The sequence below is a fragment of the Euprymna scolopes genome, chromosome 33 (genome assembly GCF_053919585.1).
Source record: "Euprymna scolopes isolate OS-2025 chromosome 33, ASM5391958v1, whole genome shotgun sequence".
NCBI lineage: Eukaryota > Metazoa > Mollusca > Cephalopoda > Sepiida > Sepiolidae > Euprymna > Euprymna scolopes.
In genome coordinates, this window is record NC_136514.1 from 4,499,709 (window position 1) to 4,526,377 (window position 26,669).

The 26,669-nt window shown below is 31.6% G+C and overlaps 1 protein-coding gene across 1 annotated transcript in view; it reads left to right on the plus strand.

Annotated features, from left to right (window-relative positions):
• The window catches only part of LOC145258113 (CWF19-like protein 2), a 64,683-nt gene that overhangs the window by 5,582 nt on the left and 32,432 nt on the right, over positions 1 to 26,669 (plus strand). Inside the window, exons 3-10 of the mRNA XM_080115857.1 lie at positions 4,791 to 4,889; positions 8,116 to 8,229; positions 8,609 to 8,719; positions 10,184 to 10,375; positions 17,676 to 18,453; positions 22,256 to 22,413; positions 24,448 to 24,645; positions 25,504 to 25,578. Of these exons, the coding sequence (XP_079971983.1) occupies positions 4,791 to 4,889; positions 8,116 to 8,229; positions 8,609 to 8,719; positions 10,184 to 10,375; positions 17,676 to 18,453; positions 22,256 to 22,413; positions 24,448 to 24,645; positions 25,504 to 25,578 (1,725 nt within the window). The remainder of the gene's footprint in view (positions 1 to 4,790; positions 4,890 to 8,115; positions 8,230 to 8,608; positions 8,720 to 10,183; positions 10,376 to 17,675; positions 18,454 to 22,255; positions 22,414 to 24,447; positions 24,646 to 25,503; positions 25,579 to 26,669) is intronic.

The window sequence follows — 26,669 nt, forward strand, 5'->3', positions numbered from 1 at the left end:
ACTGCCCCATTAGCCTTCTCCCACTTTTTGCCAAAATATTTGAGTCCATAATTAACCAAGATCTAGTCCATCACCTTACAGATGCTAAACTTCTTACCGACCAACAATATGGATTTAGGAAAGCCCGTTCCACAGCAGACATTCTAACTGTAATCTCCGAGTGTATATACCATTCACTTGACAAAGCAGGGGAGGGTAGAGCGGTAGCTCTAGATATATCTAAGGCTTTTGACAGGTTATAGCACGAAAGTCTTCTCAGGAAAATCAGATTATATGGTATCACTGGAAGAATACTTAACATAATTAAATCCTTCTTAGATAAGAGAAAAATCCAGGTTGTCCTCGACGGTCGTACATCTAAACAATATGAGATAAATCATGGCAGTGCCTCAGGGTCTATTCTTGGACCTCTATTATTTCTAATATTCATAAATGACCTCCCTGACAAAATTGTCTGTGAGATGGGTATATATGCTGATGACACCACACTCTATAACAGACACGACAGGAAAACAAATGAACACATATCTAAAGAAATGGCAGAAACACTAGAAGATGACCTCCGATCTGTAGTGGAATGGGGACAAAAATGGATGATCACATTCAATGCTGCCAAGACTAAACTTGTTTCCTTCAATAACTACAAGAAACCTTCTCTACCACCAATAGCAATTTATCTGAAAACACATCTTTTAAACTCCTCGGCCTAACGTTCACAGGAAACATAAGTTGGAACAATTACATTGAGAGCATTGGCAGGACCGCTGCGAAAAAGGTAGGTTCTCTCTACCGTGTTAGAAAGCTACTGACCCCTGAAAGTATCCTGTACCTCTATAAGGACACTATTCGCCCATGTATGGAGTATTGTTGTCATATTTGGGCCGGTGCATCTGTTACTAGTCTCTCACTCCTAGACAAGGTTCAAAAGAGAGTCGCCAACTTAATAGGTCCTGAACTATCATCCAAACTTCAGCCTCTGTCCCATCGACGCAATGTAGCATCCCTCTGCCTGTTCTACAAGTACTTTAACGGTGTATGTTCGGACGAGCTGCAAGCACTTGTACCCGCTCTACGTAAATACCCCCGACAAACCCGACAAGCAGTACAATCCCACCCCTCCACAGTAGAGATCCCTAGATGTAAGAGAGCCTTCTACTCCAGTAGTTTCTTCCCCAGAACCGCTAGACTTTAGAACTCCCTGCCAGGTTCCTGCTTCCCCAACTGTACTGACATACAGAAGTTCAAGTGTAACGTGAACCGACATCTTGCTGCCCAACTCCCCACCTAGTACCTCTGTAGCCTGTGTCCCTAATAGTAGCCCCCTACATCAAAGTGGCAATGTGCCTTGTTTGGGATGAAAATGTAATTAAAAAAAAAAGTGCTCCGAAAAAAAATTCACTTAATTTCATCAAGTATTTAAAAAATTTTTTTTTACAGCGAAAAAACAATTTATGATACCGAGCAAAAGGTTCGATTTTTAGGAAGAAAAGCTAGTAATAAAGATGGGGAGGGAGTGACGGCGCTAACTGAGTTATCTCCCGATGGCATGTTCAAAAACTTCAAAGATGTCTACCTTCAACGTGCTGTCATAAAAATGTGTTTATCTGCTGCTGCTGCAAAAAAATACTCGATCAAATTAAGTGAAATTTTTTTTTGAGATCTTCAGTCCAAAACGGATACGTACAATATAACCTTTTTGTTTTTTTCGATATTTTCATTTTTTTAATGTCTCTATTAAACTGTACAAGTACCAAACTCTGTGTTTGTACAGTCAGGGAAGCAGCAAAGTCTCAGCGTTGGTAGGCAAAATTTTTAAAACAAAAATATATATGTCTACATAAATATATATGAAAAGAGTTTTGTGTTTATTATAAACTTTTTACGCAAATATTACGCAAGTATAAATCATGTAGAATATCTGCATGAATATAATTACATGTAACAGTTAACTAAAGATGATCATCCCATTAGAAAACCAAAAAAAATAATTGGGAATTAATTAAAATGAATGTTAAAAAGAATATGAAAATTAGCTAGATCTTTTAATAGTGAATGCAATTCCACAACCCATATATAACAAAGTTGTATTTTCTTTTTAAAGAATAGAAAAAAAGGGGTGTTCTTTACATTACAATAGTACAACCCTGAATCCAATGGCGCAATACTACACCGTTCAATACTGTAAAACTGAAACGAAGCTGTTCTGCTTGAAAAGGGCGCCATTTTCTTCTTATTCATAATCATATAGATTCTTTGTTTTAAAAAACTAAAGTAATAATGTGTTTACTTTTTTAATATCCCATTTTGCTGTTTCGGATTATTATACGAAAGTAAGTAAAGCTTCATTATTTTTCAAAACTGTTTTTGTTTCTTTGTTTTTCGATATTTTGTCGATATTATTTAGTAAGAGTGTTTAGCAGAAAAGCCAACAAACAACTACCGAAAAAATAAATATACAAGAAATAAATGTTACCATAGTCAATAAAAGTTCAGTTCATGTTTTTTATTTTGTTTTGAAGTAGTTTTTAATGTTCTTTACTTGAAATAATTTCAGCGAACCGAAATTAAAACAAAATTTGAGGCGATAACTACTTAAATGAATTTTTATATAAACTACACATGCCATAATCGAATATTCCTCAAGCACAAAATAACGGAAAACATTAAAATATGTTTATAAATATTCCTTACGTTGACGGAACTCTCTTAAATTGTTAACACAGAATGCTCAGGTGCCCCTCCTTCAAATTGAAAACAGGACTCTCCATTTCAAAGTCGCTGCCATTTTGATTTTTTTTTAAAACCAGCTTATGAATTTAAAAAAAAAAAATTTTTTTTACAAACTACTTAAAAATACAAACCAATGAACTTTTCTACCATAAAAGTAACTTTTATTGACGATGGTAACATTTATTTCTTGTATATTCATATTATTATATATATAACATTTTCTCTTTGTAAGGAAACATCATTTTGTTGATCACTCTTGGCTACGAATGGAAACAAAGTTGATATAAAAAATATATTTTCGCGAAAATTATCTTTACTTTCATCATATTTTGCTTAATGTAAAATTTTTGAATATCAAAACCTATCTTTTTACAACCCCCTTCTTTTCATAACCTATCATACTTTCATCAATCACAGTCCATTTTCTGTAGGCTGTTTTTGAACCCAGTCAACGATGGGTACTTCTGCTAGTATATATATAATAAAGGTCTCTGTTCAGTCTTGAGAAACAATGGATACTCTCTGTAAGTGTAAGGAATTCCAATCAATATTTCCTTAATTCGCACAATTGAGAATATATCGCAGTTGACCTGATTGTTCCTATTTACTTGCCTCCCCATGAGGGCAGAATAGGATACAAGGTTGGTTTTTAATGTGGGGAAAATCCAGCTCCCCCAAAAAGGGGCACTCTGATCGGAACAAAAATAAAAATTGTCTCAGTCTAGAAGGATTTCTCCTCTGATTGAGAACAGAAAAAGTGAAGTGTAGTATGAGAACAGATACTACACTTTGTCCTTGACCTGATTGTTATTCAGGTTTTATTCTTATCTGATCTGAGATTTTTACAAGATTTGCGAAAGATGGTACATACCTCAATTGTTTTTATCGAAACTAAAATCATAATTATAGATTTGAAAATATTTTTTTCTTTTTTGCAAGCAATTTTAATCAATCACATTGTTTTATAATTATAGATTTGAAAATGTTATTTTTTTTACAAGCAATTTTAATCAATCACATTGTTTTATAATTATAGATTTGAAAATGTTATTTTTTTTACAAGCAATTTTAATCAATCACATTGTTTTATAATTATAGATTTGAAAATGTTATTTTTTTACAAGCAATTTTAATCAATCACATTGTTTTATAATTATAGATTTGAAAATGTTATTTTTTTTGCAAGCAGTTTTAATCAATCACATTGTTTTATAATTATAGATTTGAAAATGTTATTTTTTACAAGCAATTTTAATCAATCACATTGTTTTATAATTATAGATTTGAAAATGTTATTTTTTTTTGCAAGCAATTTTAATCAATCACATTGTTTTATAATTATAGATTTGAAAATGTTTTTTTTTGCAAGCAATTTTAATCAATCACATTGTTTTATAATTATAGATTTGAAAATGTTATTTTTTTTTGCAAGCAATTTTAATCAATCACATTGTTTTATAATTATAGATTTGAAAATGTTTTTTTTGCAAGCAATTTTAATCAATCACATTGTTTTATAATTATAGATTTGAAAATGTTATTTTTTTTTGCAAGCAATTTTAATCAATCACATTGTTTTATAATTATAGATTTGAAAATGTTATTTTTTTTGCAAGCAATTTTAATCAATCACAATGTTTTATAATTATAGATTTGAAAATTTTTTTTTTTTTGCAAGCAATTTTAATCAATCACATTGTTTTATAATTATAGATTTGAAAATATTTTTTTTACAAGCAATTTTAATCAATCACATTGTTTTATAAGTATAGATTTGAAAATGTTGTTTTTTTTACAAGCAATTTTAATCAATCACATTGTTTTATAATTATAGATTTGAAAATGTTATTTTTTTACAAGCAATTTTAATCAATCACATTGTTTTATAAGTATAGATTTGAAAATGTTGTTTTTTTTACAAGCAATTTTAATCAATCACATTGTTTTATAATTATAGATTTGAAAATGTTATTTTTTTTTGCAAGCAATTTTAATCAATCACATTGTTTTATAAGTTCCTTTTTTTTAATTAAAGTTAAATGACCTTTTGACCTTTGCAGAGCGACCATAAATCCAAATCAAAGAAGTCGAAAAAAGAGAAAAAGAAGCACAAGAAATCGAAAAAGAAAAAAAAGCATGTTTCGTCCGGCAGTGATACCGTAAGTATAACGAGGATATGTTTTTATTTGGATTATTACGACTAGTCTTCAGATCTTGGATATTCTTTTCATGTTTCGGCCGATGTAACTTCAGGCATTCTTGTGCATTTTATTGAATTTGTGAATCAACACGAATATGGAATTTTGACCTGAACTTTTTATAATGTGTATTATTCAAACTACTGTTATCATATTCGTTTTTATTTTCACAATGGTTTTTTTTTTTTAGATGACCTTTGACGTTCCTCACGTGCATTTTTTTTCTAACTCTTTATTTTTCTATAAATTTATTTGAAATTTTTTATCGATTGAATATACGAGAGATAAAGACAGTATTTTTTGTTGAAACTTGTTTAGTTATTTTATTTGTTTTGTTTGTCTTTCTGTTTTTTTTTGTTGTTTTTTTTTTTTACATGTTTCAGAATTTTTGAGATAATGATTGATAATTTTTATTATTCGGACTACTGTTCTCATATTCGTTTTTATTTTTACAATGTTTTTGTTGAGATGACGGCCGACTTTCTTCACATGCATTTTTTGACACAAAAAACTGACACAGAATTTTGAGCTGAACACTTTATTTGATCCACAGGGGTAGATTGTTCTCATTCTGTCAATGATGACTAGATAGAATTGGTTAGTAAGCAATTTGGTACTTGTTTAGAATTTACCCTATATCAAAGATAGATTGTTCTTGTTCCATCAGACACTATTCCAAAGAGGTGTTAATGTTAATTATTATCACCTGTAGTAAGGATTGAACCTTCTACCCTTAGGAAGACTGTCACTTAGAATTGATTGTTAATCCCTGCTGCTGCCGGATCAGGCTGTCTGAAGATGCTGGCTCCCCAACCTAAAATGCACCAAACATTAATGTTTTTATTTCTTTTCTCTTTGAAAAACTCAATCATGTTCTACAATGTCATTCCCCTCCCCAAATTTCGTCTACATGTTTAAGAAAATAGGCGTGGCTTGACATAAAGCAGATGTATATAATTTTAAACAGTGTTTTATGCACTGACCCCCCTTCCCATCCGAAAAAAAAATAAAAGATAAATAAAACGTTTTCTGTAATTAATGATATTGGAAAATTAATTTTAAATCCATTCACAAATCAAATCTTTATTTAAAACGCAGAATTTGGAACTGAATGCTTTATTTAACCATAGGAGTAGATTGTTCTCGTTCCGTCAGTCATAACTAGCTTGAATTGATTAAGTGATTAAGTATTTGTTTAAAATTTACTCTATATCAAAAAACAAAACTATAAAAAAATCTGTATGATGTACGTATCCATCACAGCACAAAAATATCATATTCCAAAAATCATGTAACTTGATCTCGTAGTTTTATTTTTAAATGAGAAAACGAAATTTTATGAGTAACAGAAGTGCGGCTGTCTTGTCTTCCTTTTTAAAAAAAACAAGGAGAGATAACAATAATTCAAACTTGCAATAGTTATACTGTAGTACCTATGAATTTCCATTAATCTCTTTAAAATGATTTTCTTTATAAAAATAAAACTACTTGATAAATTTATATGATTTTTGGAATATGATATTTTTGCTTCATCATTGGTACATACACCATACAGATTTTTCTTCCTTTTTTATTATTCGGGGAAATTCTGGACAAGAACCAGTGAATTTTATTTTATTGTTGCAGGTAGTGAGTGAACACATGTTACAGCTGACAAAAGTGTCTGATCACAATCAAAAATATGAATAACAGTTTGCTAAAAATTAAACGTTCAGTCCTCACTACATGTGATACTAATTAAAATTAAAAATAAAAATTGCTTAACGTTTTTGAAGACATGAAAACGACAACGGTTGAAAGAGTTGTACTTGCAAATTTTACAATCCATCCAAAACATTTAGAACTTCTCCGACACAATAATAATTTATTATAATACTAGCGGGGTACCCAGCGTTGCCCGAGTGTTTGTTTCCGGGACGGGGGGGGGGGAGTTTTAAAAAATGTTATGGTAGGTAAGTAGGAAGGATCAAACCCGGAGTCATGAGTAAAAGTAGGAAAATAAAGTGTGAAAAAAAACCAAAAACATCTGCAACGTTAACAGTTCGGCCACCAAGAAAAGTCCATTCTAGTTGTTTAGGAAAAAAAAAAACAAAAAAAACGACTACGGTAGGTCGGCGCGAACGTGAAAATATAATGTGAATTGTCCAGCACGCTAACCACTACACCACAGAACTGCGGCTTAGTTTAGTGATTTTAAATAACTTCACATGAAAGAACTACGAAGCCAAACCGGTGTTCTCTTCTCAACTGTTCCTTGTGAACGATCCCCAAACGGTGTTAAGTGGTGGCAGGGGGAGGAGGAATTTATTAGAGAGAAAATATTTTACCACTTCCATTGATCTTAACCGATTTTGGCCGTGACTTCTCAGGAGAAAAAGTATAGAAATCTAAGATTATCGAGGAATTTGAGAAATAATAAGCCTATAACACACCTCAGATATTGTTTTGCCGTTTGTGCATATTATATTTGCATGAAATATCTTGATTTTTAATCCTATTAATGTCAAAATCCGACAAGAAAAAATGAGTTCATTTTATTTATATAGAGAGAGATACAATGGAAATAACTCGTATTATAATACAAGGGAAATAACTCGTATTATAATACAAGGGAAATAACTCGTTACTGAACAACTGAGAAAGATTTTCGGTGCTTCTACATTATAACGAGATTTTGTAGTCGATAAATGGAGTTTTCAGATAAAAACAATGGTTTCAACTGATTTTTTTTGTCAATTCCAATGCATTACAATAGTAGCTTCCAAATTATGCAGTCGAAATTACCTGAATATTACTGAATTATTAAAGAAATAACCAACTTTAATCGTATTAGCAGATGAAAAATTGCTGTCATCTTTCCTTAATTTGTTGAACTCCCCTGTGTTTTATGATCGTTTTCATCAAATTCTATTTTTTATTTTCTTTAATAAAAATTTTCTACCTTATCGATTTTCGTAATTTTTGGATATAATCATCTTAATACTAGTAATACGTAGATACCATTGTTTTCATGTGAAATTCAGTTTTACGAGTTCTGAAAATCTTGTCCCAATTCTGTAGAAGTGCCAGATTTTTTTTTTTGATCTGCTGAATTTAATAATAATTGAAAAAAAAAACAAAAAAAAAAACAAACGAACATGATTAACTCCCTTTAATTATTGAAATTCTAATAATTTTTTATTTTCAGGATGAGAGTAGTGAAGCAGAATTACAGTGGGTTGAAAAGAAAACAAATACGAAAACAGATACGAAAACTGCAAAGAAAGAAGACGATGCACCCGTTTCAACATCTGTGTTACAGGTAAGATAAATCACATTTTTGGAAAATCTTTATTTTTGTCTTATTTAAATTTTCTCTTGTTGTTTTAAGCATCAACCTGCTGTTCTTTATTTAGATTGTGGGGATGGGTGATATCAGAATCATCAGCATCACTGATACCGAGGCTGTATATTAGAAATTTAAATGTAATGTGAACAAATATCTTGCTGTTCAAATCCTTATCCAAATTGTTCCCCTATATATCTGGCCTCTTATAATATTAACCCCTTACTCATCTGATTGGGATGAATAAGAAAAAAACAAACAAAAAGCAACAACAGTATTTCTTATGTAAAAAAAAAAAAAAAGGTTAGAAAAAAATCTTTATTTGTGTTTTATTAAAATTTTTTCTTGTTTTCAGCGAGATGATTGGATGGGACTTGGATTTGACGCTTTGCCAACCGTGAGCCGCAAAGAAATAAGAGAAGAGAAAAGAAAGGCAAAAGATGAAGCTAGGAAACTCTTTGAACAGGTGAGTCGCTGGAGCTCAGATAGTGTGAAACTGTCGGGTGACATCAAGTTCTGATCTGTGTTCAGGTTTTGTAATAAAGCTGAGCTCATCAACTTTTCTTTCCTTAACCCGTTTTTTATATATACTTTAATAACACTGAAGACCTGCTAAAATATGTCCTAGGGATTGAGTTATTGCTCCCCTGACAAAGGAGGGATGGGAACTAGTAATTCACTTGTTTGTTTATTTTTGCATTTTTCTTGATAACTATGCCTTGGATTTTTTAAAAATTTTGCACAAACATTAGTCATGGTGAAAGTAAATTTTTGCCAGAACAGGCTTTCCGGAATAACTCAAGTTTCCCCCTTAGGGCACATTATAGGGGTTAAATTGCCCCCAAATCGTTCATCCGTTTGCACTTTTCTCAATAACCATGGCTTGAATTTTTTTTTGAAATTTTGCACAAACATTAGTCATGGTGAAAGTAACTTTTTGCCAGAACGGATTTTTCTGAGATAACTCTGGTTGCCCCCACCCCACCTCATTGCACCCTGGGGCCATTATAGGGGTAAAATTGCCCCCAAATCGTTTATTCATGGAAGGGAACCCCTCATGCTTATCTTGCACTTTATTGAATTTAATCATCATTGCTTAACTGCTTCACGAGGTGAGCTATAAGCAAATAAAACTATAAAGAACGTGAGAAAGCTCTTTTATAAGTCGGCTGGGATGTACAACATCATACTTAGAAGTGAAATTCCATTCTCTGTTTCATGATTGAATAATCTATAACAATAATTTATTTTTTTTTTTACAAGGGAATTACCACTTATCAAGACCCGAAGGCCATTCGAGGATAATGGTTAATGAGTGTAGGGTGGTCACTGGGACAACAGTGTAGTAATTGTTAATGGTGGAAATTGGGTAAAATTTGATTATTCAACCGTAAGTACTTGAAAGTGATCGTGTTGTAGTCCGCTGGAAAACATGCCAGCAGAACCGAGTTCCACAGGCGGGCAGTTCTAAGAAAGAATCTTTGTTCATGGAATCTGCCTTTAGATTTAGACACAGACAATAAAAATGAAATTAAAAAAAAAAAAATCTTTTTCACTTTCAACAAAGCATATTGCCACTTGAAACATAAACGTTTAGTATTTGGTATCATATCTGTGGGGAGTTGAGCAACAAAATGTCTGTTCACATTACATTTAAACTTCTGCAGATTAGTACAGTCAGGGAAGCAAGAAAACAGGGAAAGAATTTCAAAATCAAGTGTGAGGGAACAGACTATTAGAGTAGAAGGCTTTCTTACATCTATGGACCTCAACAGTGAAGTGGGGGGATTTTGCTGCTTTTCAAGTTAGTTGGGAGTATGTATGTCGAGGGGGGGGCACAATTGCTAGGAGTTTGTCAGAGTACACTCCATTGTTTTTTTTTTTTATTTTGTAATTTGTTTTATTTTTCCATAATTTTATCTATTTGTAGCCTGGCCAACATCATCGAGAACTGAATCCTTACTGGAAAGATGGCGGTGTAGGCGTGCCACAAGAAGAGAAGAAAGAGAAAGAAGAGTCTCTGCCTCACATTTCTTGGCTGAGAAAAGCGTACAAGCGATGCGAGGAAGAGGCGGAAGAGAAATGCTGCAGCATGGAGGAGGTGGCCGCAGAACGTTGGGGAGTAAGTCCCTTAGATATGTCTTAGCAAGCATACGCGTCCTCCGCGTGCAAATTGATATCTTTTTTTTTTTTTTTTTTTTTTACAAGGTGGTCACCACTTTTCAAGGCCCGGAAGCCACTCCGGGATAAGGGTTATTGTAAGTACAGTATGTTAGTGTGGATATTTAGAGTGTCTACTTAAGGGAGGGGGGGGGCGGTTCATCAGGAATTTGTTTATGTTGGACTTGAAGACATCCAAGTTGTAGTCAGGAGGGAAGCAGGCAGATGGAACAGAGTTTCACAGGTGTGCAGTTCTAAGAAAGAAGCTTTGTTCATAGAATCTACGTTTTGATTTTTTTTTTTACATGGGGGGTCACCACTTATCAAGGCCCGAAGGCCACTCAGGGATAAGGGTTAGATTTAGGCATAGATAAAGAGTGGGGAAAGTTTTTGACAGTGGATTCAGCCAGATGGGTGTTTTTTGTAAAAGATTGGCGAGGGGGGACCAGAGATTGGAGTTCAGACGAGCATATAATAATGTGCTATGCTAATTTCATGTTTGTATGTATGTTATCACCTGTCATCATTTTTTTTTTTTAAAGAATGACATCACCCGATTCTTGAAGATGCAAAGCAAAAAACAAAAAGAATTATATAAATTTCATCTGAAGTCGTTATTGTTTCGAATATTAAACTTGTACTAAAATATATTTCCTCGAGTTTTACTATGAGGATATCTTATCTTGAGTTGGAAGCCATATTTAGTTTCAGAACAGTTTCCGCTGGTTAATTGTTCCATACAAGTCTTGGGGATGACGAGTTCTCAGTGGACAGCTGTTTTGTACAGATTCTGGATTTTGTAATTTTGTAGCCAAAAAGCAAAAGATTCTTCCCGTGTTGACACGAAGAAAACACATGTGAGGTTGCTAAAGAAAAAGGTTTAATTTGTATGGAGCAATTCTGGTTTCTGATTGGTTGGTAGCAGAACATGAATTAATGTGATTCGTCAGTTCCTAGCAGCATCGTTTATAAATAGAATCTCCCAACACTAAAGGACCATAACCCCCATTATTAGTAAAAAATATTGCAACATCTTAAGTAGGACAGCCACAAGTGTAAATGTGGTATTGTGGTAGCGACTCAGATGATATGAGTAGGATAGACATTTTTTTATTAATTTTGATCAACGATGATCAATGACACCCACAATCCCTACACTTTTGATGGCCTTGTGTTTTGTTTTAAATGTAATGATTTTTTATTTTCTGAAACCAAACAATTCAAAGTGTAGTATCTGTTCTATCCAAAGATGGTACAATAATATTGTGGGGGTTCTCTATTTGCACCAAAGTATGCAGAACAGAAATATGCCACAGACGTCTACAATGGTTTTGGAAACCATAATCAGATCGATTCTAAAACTACATTAACGTAATTAGTTAAGAATGGTTCAGATTGAACAAAGATTGATACAATAATAGTGCGCCGAGTGTCCATAGAATGGAAATATTTTTTAACTTGGCAGCAATATAAAATAAATATTTTTTTAACTCGGCAGCAATATAAAATATTTTTTAACTCTGCAGCAATATAAAATAAATATTTTTTAACTCGACAGCAATATAAAATATTTTTTAACTCTGCAGCAATATAAAATAAATATTTTTTAACTCGACAGCAATATAATATAAATATTTTTTAACTTGGCAGCAATATAAAATAAATATTTTTTAACTCGACAGCAATATAAAATAAATATTTTTTAACTCGACAGCAATATAATATAAATATTTTTTAACTTGGCAGCAATATAAAATAAATATTTTTTAACTCGACAGCAATATAATATAAATATTTTTTAACTTGGCAGCAATATAAAATAAATATTTTTTAACTTGGCAGCAATATAAAATAAATATTTTTTAACTTGGCAGCAATATAATATAAATATTTTTTAACTTGGCAGCAATATAAAATAAATATTTTTTAACTCGACAGCAATATAATATAAATATTTTTTAACTTGGCAGCAATATAAAATAAATATTTTTTAACTTGGCAGCAATATAAAATAAATATTTTTTAACTTGGCAGCAATATAAAATAAATATTTTTTAACTCGACAGCAATATAATATAAATATTTTTTAACTCGGAAGCAATATAATATAAATATTTTTTAACTCGACAGCAATATAAAATAAATATTTTTTAACTCGACAGCAATATAAAATAAATATTTTTTAACTCGACAGCAATATAAAATAAAAATTTTTTACTCGACAGCAATATAAAATAAATATAAAATAAATTAAGGAATTTCCACAGATCCTGCTAGTTTTTGAGTTTTTATGTCTTTTCTTTCTCACAATACATTTCTCATAAAGTTTATATGCAAGATGTTTGTTCACATTACATTTATACTGTTGCATATATGTATGACGATGACTAGTCAGGGCTTCAGTGCTTTATCCTTCGGTACAGGACATTCCACCTTAGCTCCTAATTTGCTTGCGCAGTTTAGGTGTAGTATCTGTTGCGCATCAGATAAACACCCTCTGAACCGCCAATGCTCATTTCCAGTGGAACGAATCTGTGACGACTAGCAGCAGAGGAGGCCGCAGCTTCTGGCCGAAAATAATCTTAGTGAGGTAGACAGTTACCCTATCGTGTCCGCTACTACGCCTTTTCTTTCTGGATAAGGTTCCATAGCCTTTTAAGGAAAACTGCAAGGCAGCAGTAGAATTTGAAGTTAGAGTTCCCATCTCTTAGCCTTTTGCTGTGATAAGGCCCACAAGGTAGTGGTGTTTGATTTTGGGGTTGGTTTCCCTAGTCTTCGCCCAACTAAGGGCACCCACAAGACAGTGGGGTAGGGGTTGGTAGTGTGCCAAGGCATGTCTACACATCGGTGGGCCATAACGCACTACCTCTGAGGTCCCTTACTACTCCAAGATCTCCTACAGGTTTAGCCTGGGGCCGCAAAGCACCCAGTTACCGTGTGTGGCCAACGTGGAGGCACTGTAGGAGTCTTAATGATGGAAAGGCTATGTACTGGCAGGGAAGACTTATGCATAGCTGCTCCCTGTGAGGTTAGCCAGCGGTGTTGGCTGAAAGCGAGAAGGCATGCAAGCATAAACTTAGCACTAACTTATACCTAACACACTAGACGCATCACATCCCCCTGCCGGATTAAGAATCCAAACACACCCACATTATATTTATACTGTTGTATATATCTATGAAAATAAAACAATAAAATTAAACTTCAAGTACACAAAGTGTAAGAATTTATGACAATTGGAGTATTCATAACACAACACTAACCCCAACTCTAATCCACACGAAAAATTGGAAAATTAAAAAATAGTTATATGAATCATTTTTCAAATGTAAAAAAAAAAAAAAAAATTAAAAAATAGTAATATGAATCATTTTTCAAATGTAAAAAAAAAAAAAAAAATTAAAAAATAGTAATATGAATCATTTTTCAAATGTAAAAAAAAAAAAAAAATTTCCTTAATTATTAATTACTTTTTTTTTGATTTTGGAGAAATTGCATTCAATTCTGGAGAAATTACTATTCTTGAAATTTTTTCAGAATTTTTGTTAAATTTTTGATAAATTCCTTTTTGAGAAATATTCAATTTTTGAGAATCTTCAATTTTTGTTTAGAAATTTTTAATTTTTGAGAAATTATTATTCTTTTCATTTTTGAGAAATTTCTTTCAATATTAACCTCTTTCCACAGAATTCATGGGATAGGCATTTACAATTTCCCAAATATTTGCGTTCCATCACTGAAACTTTGTTCGATGATAAATTTCTCATTTTATATGACTCTTGAGTTTAGTTCTTTTAGTTTTGTGAAATGTGATCAATCTCATTCTGTTTTTTCTCATGTTTTTTTCTAAATCCAAATCCGTCATTTTTAAATTTAAAATTGAAAAAAAAAAATTAACAATTGTGGTGTGTTTTACTTACTATTTTCAAAATGTAAGAGAAGAATTTTTCAGGAGTTTATTTTTACATTTTGTTCAACATTTCAAATTGAAACGAATACTGAAAGAAAAATAACTGCTTTTTTAATGAATTTAATTTTTAATTTAATTGATTTCATTTGAAATTTAAATTTTTTAATGAATTTAATTGATTTCATTTGAAATTAAAATTTTTTATTGAATTTAATTGATTTCATTTGAAATTAAAATTTTTTAATGAATTTAATTGATTTCATTTGAAATTAAAATTTTTTAATGAATTTAACTGATTTCATTTGAAATTAAAATTTTTTAATGAATTTAACTGATTTCATTTGAAATTAAAATTTTTTAATGAATTTAACTGATTTCATTTGAAATTAAAATTTTTTATTGAATTTAATTGATTTCATTTGAAATTAAAATTTTTTATTGAATTTAACTGATTTCATTTGAAATTAAAATTTTTTAATGAATTTAACTGATTTCATTTGAAATTAAAATTTTTTAATGAATTTAACTGATTTCATTTGAAATTAAAATTTTTTATTGAATTTAATTGATTTCATTTGAAATTAAAATTTTTTAATGAATTTAACTGATTTCATTTGAAATTAAAATTTTTTAATGAATTTAACTGATTTCATTTGAAATTAAAATTTTTTAATGAATTTAACTGATTTCATTTGAAATTAAAATTTTTTATTGAATTTAATTGATTTCATTTGAAATTAAAATTTTTTATTGAATTTAACTGATTTCATTTGAAATTAAAATTTTTTAATGAATTTAACTGATTTCATTTGAAATTAAAATTTTTTATTGAATTTAACTGATTTCATTTGAAATTAAAATTTTTTATTGAATTTAACTGATTTCATTTGAAATTAAAATTTTTTAATGAATTTAACTGATTTCATTTGAAATTAAAATTTTTTAATGAATTTAACTGATTTCATTTGAAATTAAAATTTTTTATTGAATTTAATTGATTTCATTTGAAATTAAAATTTTTTAATGAATTTAACTGATTTCATTTGAAATTAAAATTTTTTAATGAATTTAACTGATTTCATTTGAAATTAAAATTTTTTAATGAATTTAACTGATTTCATTTGAAATTAAAATTTTTTATTGAATTTAATTGATTTCATTTGAAATTAAAATTTTTTATTGAATTTAACTGATTTCATTTGAAATTAAAATTTTTTAATGAATTTAACTGATTTCATTTGAAATTAAAATTTTTTAATGAATTTAATTGATTTCATTTGAAATTAAAATTTTTTAATGAATTTAATTGATTTCATTTGAAATTAAAATTTTTTATTGAATTTAATTGATTTCATTTGAAATTAAAATTTTTTAATGAATTTAACTGATTTCATTTGAAATTAAAATTTTACTTAAAAAAATTAATGCTGTGAGAATTGTACATGAAATAGATAAACTTCAATTTTTGATCATATCTTGAGTATAATTTTCACAACATTTCAGTCAATGTAACCTCCAGCCCACTTCAGGTATATCCTGTTGAACTTGGGAATTTCTATGGAATTTTGAATGGAATCCTTTATTTAATCCATGGAGGTAGCATGCTTTTGTTCCATCAGCCGTGGCTGGTTAGATGTCCTAAGTAATTTGTAATTGTGTTCTGAATATTGCTTGCACTGAGGATTGAACCGCAACCTCTAGAAGAGTATCACTTACAACTAAATTTTACCAAGTAATTTATCCACTACGCCACTGTTTTGCAAGGATGATTGACAGAATGAAAGCATGCTACTCCCATGGATCAAATAAAGGGTTACATTTTAAATTCAGTGCAGATTCCAGAGTTTGACAAAAGATTCTTGAGTTTGACAAAAAGATTCTTGAGTTTGGCAAAAAGATTCCAGAGTTTGACAAAAAGATTCTTGAGTTTGACAAAAAGATTCTTGAGTTTGACAAAAAGATTCTTGAGTTTGACAAAAAGATTCTTGAGTTTGACAAAAAGATTCTTGAGTTTGACAAAAAGATTCTTGAGTTTGACAAAAAGATTCTTGAGTTTGACAAAAAGATTCTTGAGTTTGACAAAAAGATTCTTGAGTTTGACAAAAAGATTCCAGAGTTTGACAAAAAGATTCCAGAGTTTGGCAAAAAGATTCTTGAGTTTGACAAAAAGATTCTTGAGTTTGACAAAAAGATTCTTGAGTTTGACAAAAAGATTCTTGAGTTTGACAAAAAGATTCCAGAGTTTGACAAAAAGATTCCAGAGTTTGGCAAAAAGATTCTTGAGTTTGACAAAAAGATTCTTGAGTTTGACAAAAAGATTCTTGAGTTTGACAAAAAGATTCTTGAGTTTGACAAAAAGATTCTTGAGTTTGACAAAAAGATTCTTGAGTTTGACAAAAAGATTCTTGAGTTTGACAAAAAGATTCCAGAGTTTGGCAAAAAGATTCCAGAGTTTGGCAAAAAGATTCCAGAGTTTGACAAAAAGATTCTTGAGTTTGACAAAAAGATTCTTGAGTTTGACAAAAAGATTCTTGAGTTTGACAAAAAGATTCTTGAGTTTGACAAAAAGATTCTTGAGTTTGACAAAAAGATTCTTGAGTTTGACAAAAAGATTCTTGAGTTTGACAAAAAGATTCTTGAGTTTGACAAAAAGATTCTTGAGTTTGACAAAAAGATTCCAGAGTTTGACAAAAAGATTCCAGAGTTTGGCAAAAAGATTCTTGAGTTTGACAAAAAGATTCTTGAGTTTGACAAAAAGATTCTTGAGTTTGACAAAAAGATTCTTGAGTTTGACAAAAAGATTCTTGAGTTTGACAAAAAGATTCTTGAGTTTGACAAAAAGATTCCAGAGTTTGACAAAAAGATTCCAGAGTTTGGCAAAAAGATTCTTGAGTTTGACAAAAAGATTCTTGAGTTTGACAAAAAGATTCTTGAGTTTGACAAAAAGATTCTTGAGTTTGACAAAAAGATTCTTGAGTTTGACAAAAAGATTCTTGAGTTTGACAAAAAGATTCTTGAGTTTGACAAAAAGATTCTTGAGTTTGACAAAAAGATTCTTGAGTTTGACAAAAAGATTCTTGAGTTTGACAAAAAGATTCTTGAGTTTGACAAAAAGATTCTTGAGTTTGACAAAAAGATTCTTGAGTTTGACAAAAAGATTCTTGAGTTTGACAAAAAGATTCTTGAGTTTGACAAAAAGATTCTTGAGTTTGACAAAAAGATTCTTGAGTTTGGCAAGATTCACCTGAAGAAGGTCAGTGGTTATGAAACGTTGTGAAAATAACACTCAAGATGAGAACAGTAATCTGAATAATTAAAATATTAATAACGTTTCTTTCTCTTTTCATTTTAGTCTTTAAAGAAACTAGAATCAATGATCAAAAAGGCACAAAAGATTGAAGACAAGAAACATGGCCATTCCCGTGATCAGAACAGTGCAAATCATCATCAGAGTACATTTGGACGTCCATCTTATTCGCAATCTCGACATTTTGAAAACAAGCCTCAAAGGTCGAATTATTTCTTAGATCCTTCGAAGGCAAGCCCAAGCAAATCTGATTATCGAGGGATGTTCAAACGTCCTTCTAATTCTCCACCATCAACAGACAGTAGACGTGATGACTCGGAAAATAGTCATTCTAAAGACGGGCACAAAAGGCCTGATTTGTCAAGATCACACCATATGAAATCAGGTTATCAAGGGATGTTCAAACGTCCTTCCGATGATCAACCATCAACTGACTTTAAACATGAACTCTCTAGTGTTTCCATATCGGAAAACAGCCGTTCCGAAGACAGACATCCACGGTCTAAGTATACTTCGGACTCTTCAAAATCATACTATCAACGATCATTCAAACGTCCTTCAGATTCTCCTCCACCGCTGGATCGTAGAGGTGGTCACTCTGATGGTTCGTCATCAGAACATAGTCGTTCTCATTCAAGGTCTGATGATAATGTCGATCGGAGAGGCAGATATGGTCATTCTTCGAGTAGAGACTCTGGAGGTTATGTACCAGGTTGGAAGAAAAAAACGTCTGTATCCGAAGAACAGGATGGAAATGATCGGAGAGTGACCGAACAGTTAAAAAAAGAAACAGATGAAAAAATAATGGCGAAAAATTTTTCAGGTAAAAAATATTTTAATTACTTTTCATTATTGTAGTGAAATTCGAAAATTGAAATATTAAATTAAGTTTTGCAAAACAAAGGAAACTGAAGAGTTCTAATTGTAACAAAAGGGAGATAAATATTTTCTGAACGCTGAAAAACTTTGGCCAATTTAGCGAAACTTAATTTTCGCAAATTATCTTCGAAAATGTTTTTAATTAATAATTACTGTTGTTACTGTATCAATAACAACACGAACGCAGAAAGTAAAGGTAAAACAAATATATTAAGACGAAAAGATAATACAGATTTACAAAGGTGCAGTTGTACTGCAGTTGGAAGATTGTCCGGCAGAGGGCGTGTTAAAGTCTTTCATGAATCAACCGGCACATGCGTCTTGCCTATCCGGCGTTCGAACACAGCTCCCCGGTCTTGCTGACTTGATACCTTTATCTATATCTTTTCACCCACGTATGCTAATTAGTGGGCGTCTCCACAACAATTACCTTATCATTTTTCATAATTTTTGGATATTTCAATTACTGTGACATGACAAGTAGATACCATTAAACCAAACCACTTGAAATTCAATATTTTAATTTTCAATTTTCACTACAATAACGAAAAAGAACCTATATTTTCTTTATCATTTTACAAAAATCAACATTCATAATTCATATCCAGGGACAAATACTCTATATTTCTTTTGAAATGAAAAAATAAATTTGTATGCGACATTTTTAATTGGCTTGATTCTGTTCTTAGCTTGGTTTCCCTGATTTTTTTCAGAATTAGCTATTTACTGGAAGGTTGCCAACATCCATAAGCAATAAGATAACAAATAGAGAACTGCCAACAGCATAGTTGCTCAATGGTGTCATGCACTTTTGTTACTTTACCCCCCCCCCCCCCTTTCAGGAGAGATCTAAATGTTTCACAAATCGCAACAGAAATGCAATCCCACATCATAAGCGCACAAATATTTCATACCTTGTGTCACCCTATCCTTCTGCAACTTGGCTTCTGAAATTAATTTTTTAAAACAGCTTAAAAAAGCAAAAAAAAAAAAAGTCAAATTTGAAAGAAGGACCCTTCTATTGAGATGTTGACATTATCTTCTCTACTGCCAGCAACGGAGGGAGAACATTCAATACTATGGCCCTTTTAGCTTTTCATCAATCTTAAGTCATTTTCTACTTGTGGGGTTTGTTCCGATACTTCCAACCAACTGCCCATTCCTCTTTCACTTCCCACTCTTTTAACTATGTGAGATTACAGCTGCTTCTGGTATACAAGAATTTGAGCTGACATCTGAGTGCACTAAGCTGACCCTGATTGAACCCTGTTTCCTGTTTTTTTTTTACAAGGTGGTCACCACTTATCAAGGCCCGGAAGCCACTCATGGATAAGGGTTATTGTAAGTACAGTACGTTAGTGTGGATATTTTAGAGTGTCTACTTAAGGTGGGGGCGGTTCATCAGGAATTTGTTTGCATTGGACTTGAAGACATCCAAGTTGTAGTCAGGAGGGAAGCAGGCAGACGGAACAGAGTTATCGTCAACAAAATTATACTCGTCCAATATTTAACATTTTGATGTTTTCTCATGTTACATTTTATGTGAAGTTATGTAAGTTTCATTAATCACCATATATGGCAGAATCACGCTGACAAATTAGTTCTCATTAGTTAAGCAACGTTGAGCCTGTTTAGTTCCAGATGAGTTACCATTTGGGAATACCAAGTATCGTATGTAAGACATCGACACCTCCCTGCATGAACTGCAAAAATCTAATGTTGTCATCTCCCCTGAATAGATATAAGTGACTGGGGATTGCTTGTGAATTTAATATTCCCTTGAAACTTCCGCCTTCTGAGGAAGCTGATTGGACCCACCAAGAATGAGTGCCGCTTCAGTTCAATTCGGTATATATTCTCATCATCTTCTCTCTATGGAAGGAGGAGACAGTGTCTGAATCTTATCTTCATCATTACATGCCACTTTGGATTTCTTATTCATGATATCACATCTTGAAATGTTTCCCTAGTTCTAATCTTTTAATGCTTAAATGAATAAGGATATAGACCAAGACATGCTGCATGACGGATATCTACTGTGTGACTAAATGACCAGAAATGGTTTATGCGACTTTTGACATATTTGTTACATTGTAACGCTACTAAAAAACATTTGTAACATATAATGGAAAAATCCTTTCGACCCGATAACTGATACACATCTGTCTGCTTGTTTCCTAAAACAGCTGAGTCTTTTGCTGATATGTTGTTAGTAGTTAGCTCAATTGGTAGTGATGTCTTTCTCTGTTTCTCTTCTTTTCCATTGTTAAGCCATTGTCATAGTCGTATTAAAGAAAACGCAGCAGAGGTTTCTCTTACCGTTTTCCTTTGATTTCATAATTTTCGATGTCCTTAAACGTAACCTTAATTCTAATCTTTTAATTTCTAAATAAATAATGAAGTTAAGCAACACTGGGCCTGGTCAGTACTAAAATGGGTGACCATTTAGGAATTCCAAGTGCCGTATGTGCTCTCCGCTTATCTCGGCATTGTTTTCAGTTGTCCTAGATTCTCCTTGCTACTTAATCAGGCAGTGCTGATTAAGGAGAGGTGTGGTTGGAGATTGTGCAACCCTTGCTTCACATTTTCATGCGCAGCTGCTCTAACAGGGGGTATCCCTTGTCTTTCGAGATTGAGCGAAGGCATCAGAGATAATGAAATAACAAAATAAATTTTAAAACAAAACAACATAGATGCACAACGGATCCTACGCTTTGATGTTTTATTATTTGGGATCGGACCTAATAATTAACTCCCATGTGTCTGTTTGCTTGTTTGCACTTTTCTCAGTAACCACGTCTTGGATTTTTTTTGAAATTTTGCACAAACATTAGTCATGGTGAAAGTAAATCTTTGCTAGAACAGATTTTCCGAGATAACTCTGGGGTAGGGGCCACTATATGGGTAAAATTGCCCCCAAATCGTTCGACCGTTCATTTGTTGGCACTTTTCTTAATAACCATGCCTTGAATTTTTTTGAAATTTTGCACAAACATTAATCATGGTGAAAGTACATTTTTCACTTGTGGAGTAGGACTTTGCATGCTCGATTGTTAAGTTACATATTGCGTGAGTATGTGAGCAAAACAGGCAGAACTTAAAAGAAAAAGGTTGTATCAGTGTTTTTGTTAAAGAGAAGATTTTTCTATCTTCTTTGTCATGTTCCACTTGAAAGTTCCATGACGTCATATACCTGAAATGCCTAATTTTAATCTTTTAATGCTGAATAAAATTTTCCATTTTTCTGTAGGTCTTCCTGCAACCCATTCCAAGCACGACCACTATTTTTTATGTTTCAGTAAAAAGAGAAAGATTTTATCAGTTTATCTGCTAGGTGTGACTTGACTTCCTGTTTGTGTCATCACATCCTTAAATAATAGCCTTGATTTTAATCTTTCAACTTCTATTGGAAATTTTTCGCTTTATTTCTTAACCTAACCTTATGTGGAAAATTCCGTTTTTTGACACTTACATCACTTCACTTTCTATCCACGAAATCATATCCTAACATGTAGCTTTATTTTTAATTTTTTCAATTTCTAATGGAATTTTCCACTTTTCTGCTTAATTTAACCTTATGTGGGAAATACCATTTTTAACATTATTTTTACATAACCCACACCCAATCTTTCTGCGAATTTACATTGTAAAAATGATTTTCTACATTGTGTATAAGTAGAATAGTTAATAGTTGATTATTTATATAATTGAAACTCATATTGAATCATATATTGTCTTTTATTTAGCTTCAAGCAGTAGCAGCAGTTCTTCGTCGGACAGTGATACCGTAGAGAAAGAGGAAGAGGAAGATGAAGAAGAGGAACCACCACCCGTTATTTTAACAGAAGACCAAATGAATGATTTATCTGCCAAAATTCTCAGAGCAGAACTGATGGGCGATGATGTATGTAAAATTGGCTTTTAACGATATTTCATTTTATCGTTTGAAAATGTTGAGAAAACGATTGATAATCTGTATTATTACCTCCACCAAGAAGTTTATCTTTTTGGCCGAGTTTGTTGGTCGTTATGTTTGTTTGTGTACAGCCTAGAGTTTATAGTCTATATCGCTTGACCAATTGTTACTAATGAAAATCTATCTAATCAAAACAAGTTATATAAAAAATCAACCCTCATCTACAAAAATTCAGAAACAAAATCAAATTTCTGAATTTTTGAGATGAGGGCTGATTGTTTGTTTTACTTGTATTCATCGGACTATCATTCTCATCTTGAGTTTTATTTGTGCAACGTTTTGGTCTATGTAACCTCTGACCTTCTTCAGGTGTCTCTTGTCGAACTCTAGAATTTATCTGTCGAATTCCAGAATCTTTCTGTCAAACTCCAAAATCTGTATGGAATTTTGAATGTAATCTGTTATTTAATCGATGGGGATTTTTTCTCGTTCTGTCACCCATCACTAATTCGCAATTGTATTTTTAATGTCACTTGCACTCAGGATTGAATCTTCAGTCTCCACAAAAGTGTAACTGAAGTACAAATCTAACAAGACGTATCTGAAGAACATCTGAAGTTACATGAACCGAAACATGCAAATAACATTCAAGATAAGTCTGAATAATCCAAATAATACAAACTTTAGTTCTGTTTATTTTAGAGACTCACTATGGGAACTATATTGTAACTGATGAAGTCCCATGTCTTATATGACCTTGACATAATTGAAATTTTGATTGAATTTCAACTTCCGATTTTTTTTTCAAATTTGATGTATGGATCTTATACTGTTTGATAACAGTGACCATCACGCAAAATTTCAACATTTCAGATAAAAAGTTTTTCAGTTATAAACATTTCTCTAGAATAACTTTGGTAAAGTTTCACGCAGTACAAAGAATTAAAATAATATATTATCAGGCAGAAATATGCAGTCTCGTAACTGACATGTTTTTTTTATTATTCGAAATACTATTCTCATTTTTGTTGTTATATTCACAATGTTTCAACTAATGTGACCTCTGACCTTCTTCAGTATTCATGTTGAATTTCAAACTGAACCGTTTATTTCATCCACGGGGCTAGATGGTTCTCATTCCATCAGCCATGGCCGAGGAAAAGTTTTAATTTGATGTTATTTTTTGTTATTACATTAAATGAGGATTGAATTTCCAACTCTCGGAAGTCATTTAGAAGTAATCATAACCAATGCTCCTAACCATTAGGCCATGTGGGCATTTCGAATAATTCTTCTAAGGGTGCTCACATGTTAATTTATTATTTTATTTTCTTATCATTTTTTTTTGACTAGGGATGGGGCATCCTGCTGGATGCCATACATTCACCTGCTATCTCATATATTCTAACCAAGAGATATTTTTAAGATTATAAACGTCCCTTTAAGTGCAATTCTTTGAACCTTTCTTGCACTTGGTTCACCGAGTATATTTGCCAGGTAGTTTTATGAAATTCTTTTTCATGAGTCCAGTTGTCCTATAATTACTGGAATGATGGAATGATGGCAATCTTCCTAAGATTCTAATTTCTTTTCATGTTATACATATAGACCTTGGTATTTCGTTATATTTTCCCTTTCAACTTTGTTTATCCCAGCATCATTGGGGACACTAACTTCTACTAAGGTTGTTTCTCCCTCTTTCTTGTCCTTTTTATCACTATGTTAGATTTTATGGCTCCGTTTTCTAGGTACGTAGCTGTAGGGATTGGATAATTATAATGGATGGTGTCTGACTTATTTCCAACTGTTTTTTCCGGTAAACATGTTCCCAGGACTTGCTGCTACATTCGCTATTGAACTTTTTACAGATCATCTCCAATGAAAATATTTACTCCGTTGTGTTGCATTGCATAATAGCTGTTCCCCAGCAGAACCCGGCAGCTGGATGTCAGCAAGGTCGTTCCAAAAGTAAAGCCTCCTATTTTTCCAACATTTTTTTTTTTTATCTTCTTTTGACTTTAGGATCTTGTCGAAAGTCTCCAAAACAGGCTAAAGGCCGCACAAAAGGCTAAGGCGGACTTTGCTGCTGCTAAACCGAAAACACAGACAACAAAGGGTCAAGAAGAAGTTCTACTCACACATGTTGACCGCAATGGAATGGCATGGCCATTGCTTGGTCAAGAAGAAAGAAGATCCCAAGGAAAACAGAGAAAGAAAAATGTAAGTCATTTCAATACTTGAAAACAAATCCTTTGCTTGTATTATTTGCGTCAGTTGGACAATTCTTTTCATCGTGAGTATTATTTTCATGTTTTAATTGATGTTACCGCCAATGTTCTTCAACGAAATTGCTCCGGTCAAGAATGTTCAATATTACAATATTCATAAGATTACTTTATGTAATTCCTAATTTTGTGGAAAAACCATTTTGTGAAGTTTAAATGAAGGTTATTCTGACAACTCTTTTCATTTTGAGTGTTATTTTCACAATTTTTCGATCGATATAATTTCCAATGTTCTCCAGGTGCATCTTGTCAAATTCTGTGATCTGTATCAAATTTAGAACAAAACCCTTTATTTATTTCATGAGGATAACATGCTCTTATTTCGTCAGCCATGACCAAGTAATTCATAATTGTATTTTGAGTGTCGCCCGCACTGAGGATTCGACCATCAACTTCCAGAACAGTGTAACTTACAAACTGAATTTTACCAAGTACTTTATTCACTATGCCATGGGTCCTTGCAAACAATTCAAGTATGAATTTTTCAAAAAGGATTCTATAGTTCGATGAGATATATTTGTGAACATAAGAACACAAAACGACATTCAGTTGTGGGGTTGCAAATTGTGATCTTTGAGACGTGTGGAGTCACAATTATTTTTATAAGAAAGTGACACGAATAATCTAAACAAATAGTTTTATATTTTTCTTTTCGTCAATCGCAATATGTTTTATCCGTCACAATTTGTTGGAAAAAATAAAATCTGGTTATTATGCAGTTACTTGTAGTTATTTCATATTTAAAAATTATTGCAGTTGCTTGTAGTTATTTCATATTTAAAAATCATTGCAGATAAAAACACATGAAAGAACCGGACAACGAGTGCAATATTTTGATGATGATAACAAACACGACTTGAAGAAACTTGTAAGTAATTTTGATATTTTTTTGTTCATTTCTAATTTAGGTGCCAATATATGAAAAAGATCCCTAATTCCTGGTCTCAGAAAATTTAGGTCATGTGATATTAGACGAAACATTCAATTAATAAATCAGAATTAATATGTGAGTAAGATTTAGGGAATGCATAACAATACAAAAACCTTTTTAAGGAAAAGAAATGTACCAAGAAGCGAAATTCCTCTGTATTCTTTTTGCCAAAGAGCAATGGCACAGTGAAACGGTTCCAAAAAACAAAGCGGTACACATTATTGGAGATGTCCATTACATGAAGGAAAGCACATTTCCATAAAACATGGAAATTTTTTGGAAGGTATAAAAGTTGCCACTACAAACTTTCATACAAATGTTGTATTTTTGTTCATATAAAACCTCGTTGACAAAATGTGCGAGGAATTAACTAAACAAAACAAAACGTTTTTTTATTATTTTTTTTTTTATTATTTGTTGAAAAAGAAAATTATTTCAATTGGTTTTTTTTTTTCCTATTTTTTATTTTATTTCTGTTCAACTTTTAAAACTGCTAAAAAAAAGATTAAAAAAAAAAAGAGGAGACTCTGTTATTTGATATTCCACTGATAATCTTATATCATGTGATCTAAATTTTCTGATGCCAGAAAAAGGGTAGAAATTTGGGATCCTTTTTCTACACTAGCACTCTCTTCCATTTTAGATCTGGACTGAAATTCAGTCCTCTATAAAAATGTAATAAAATATAATAAAAATGTTTGTAAGACTTTGTTTATTTAGCTGCCTTAATTTTGTGTGTCATATAAAACTCCAGTGATAAAATGTGTGTTGCATTAACTGAACAAATCAAATTGTTTTCTTTTTTTTTATTAATTTTTTTTTTATTGTTTGTTGAAAGAGAAAATTCTTTCAATTGTTTTTTTCTTTTTTAGTTTATTTCTGTATAAGCATAGTTTTTAGTTGTATAAACATATATATACATAAACATATTTTTTAGTTTATTTTTGTTCAAAATTTTAAGATCAATAAAATCACAAAGTTACGAAAGATAAAAGTAACCAATTAAAAAACAAACAAACAGAAAAATA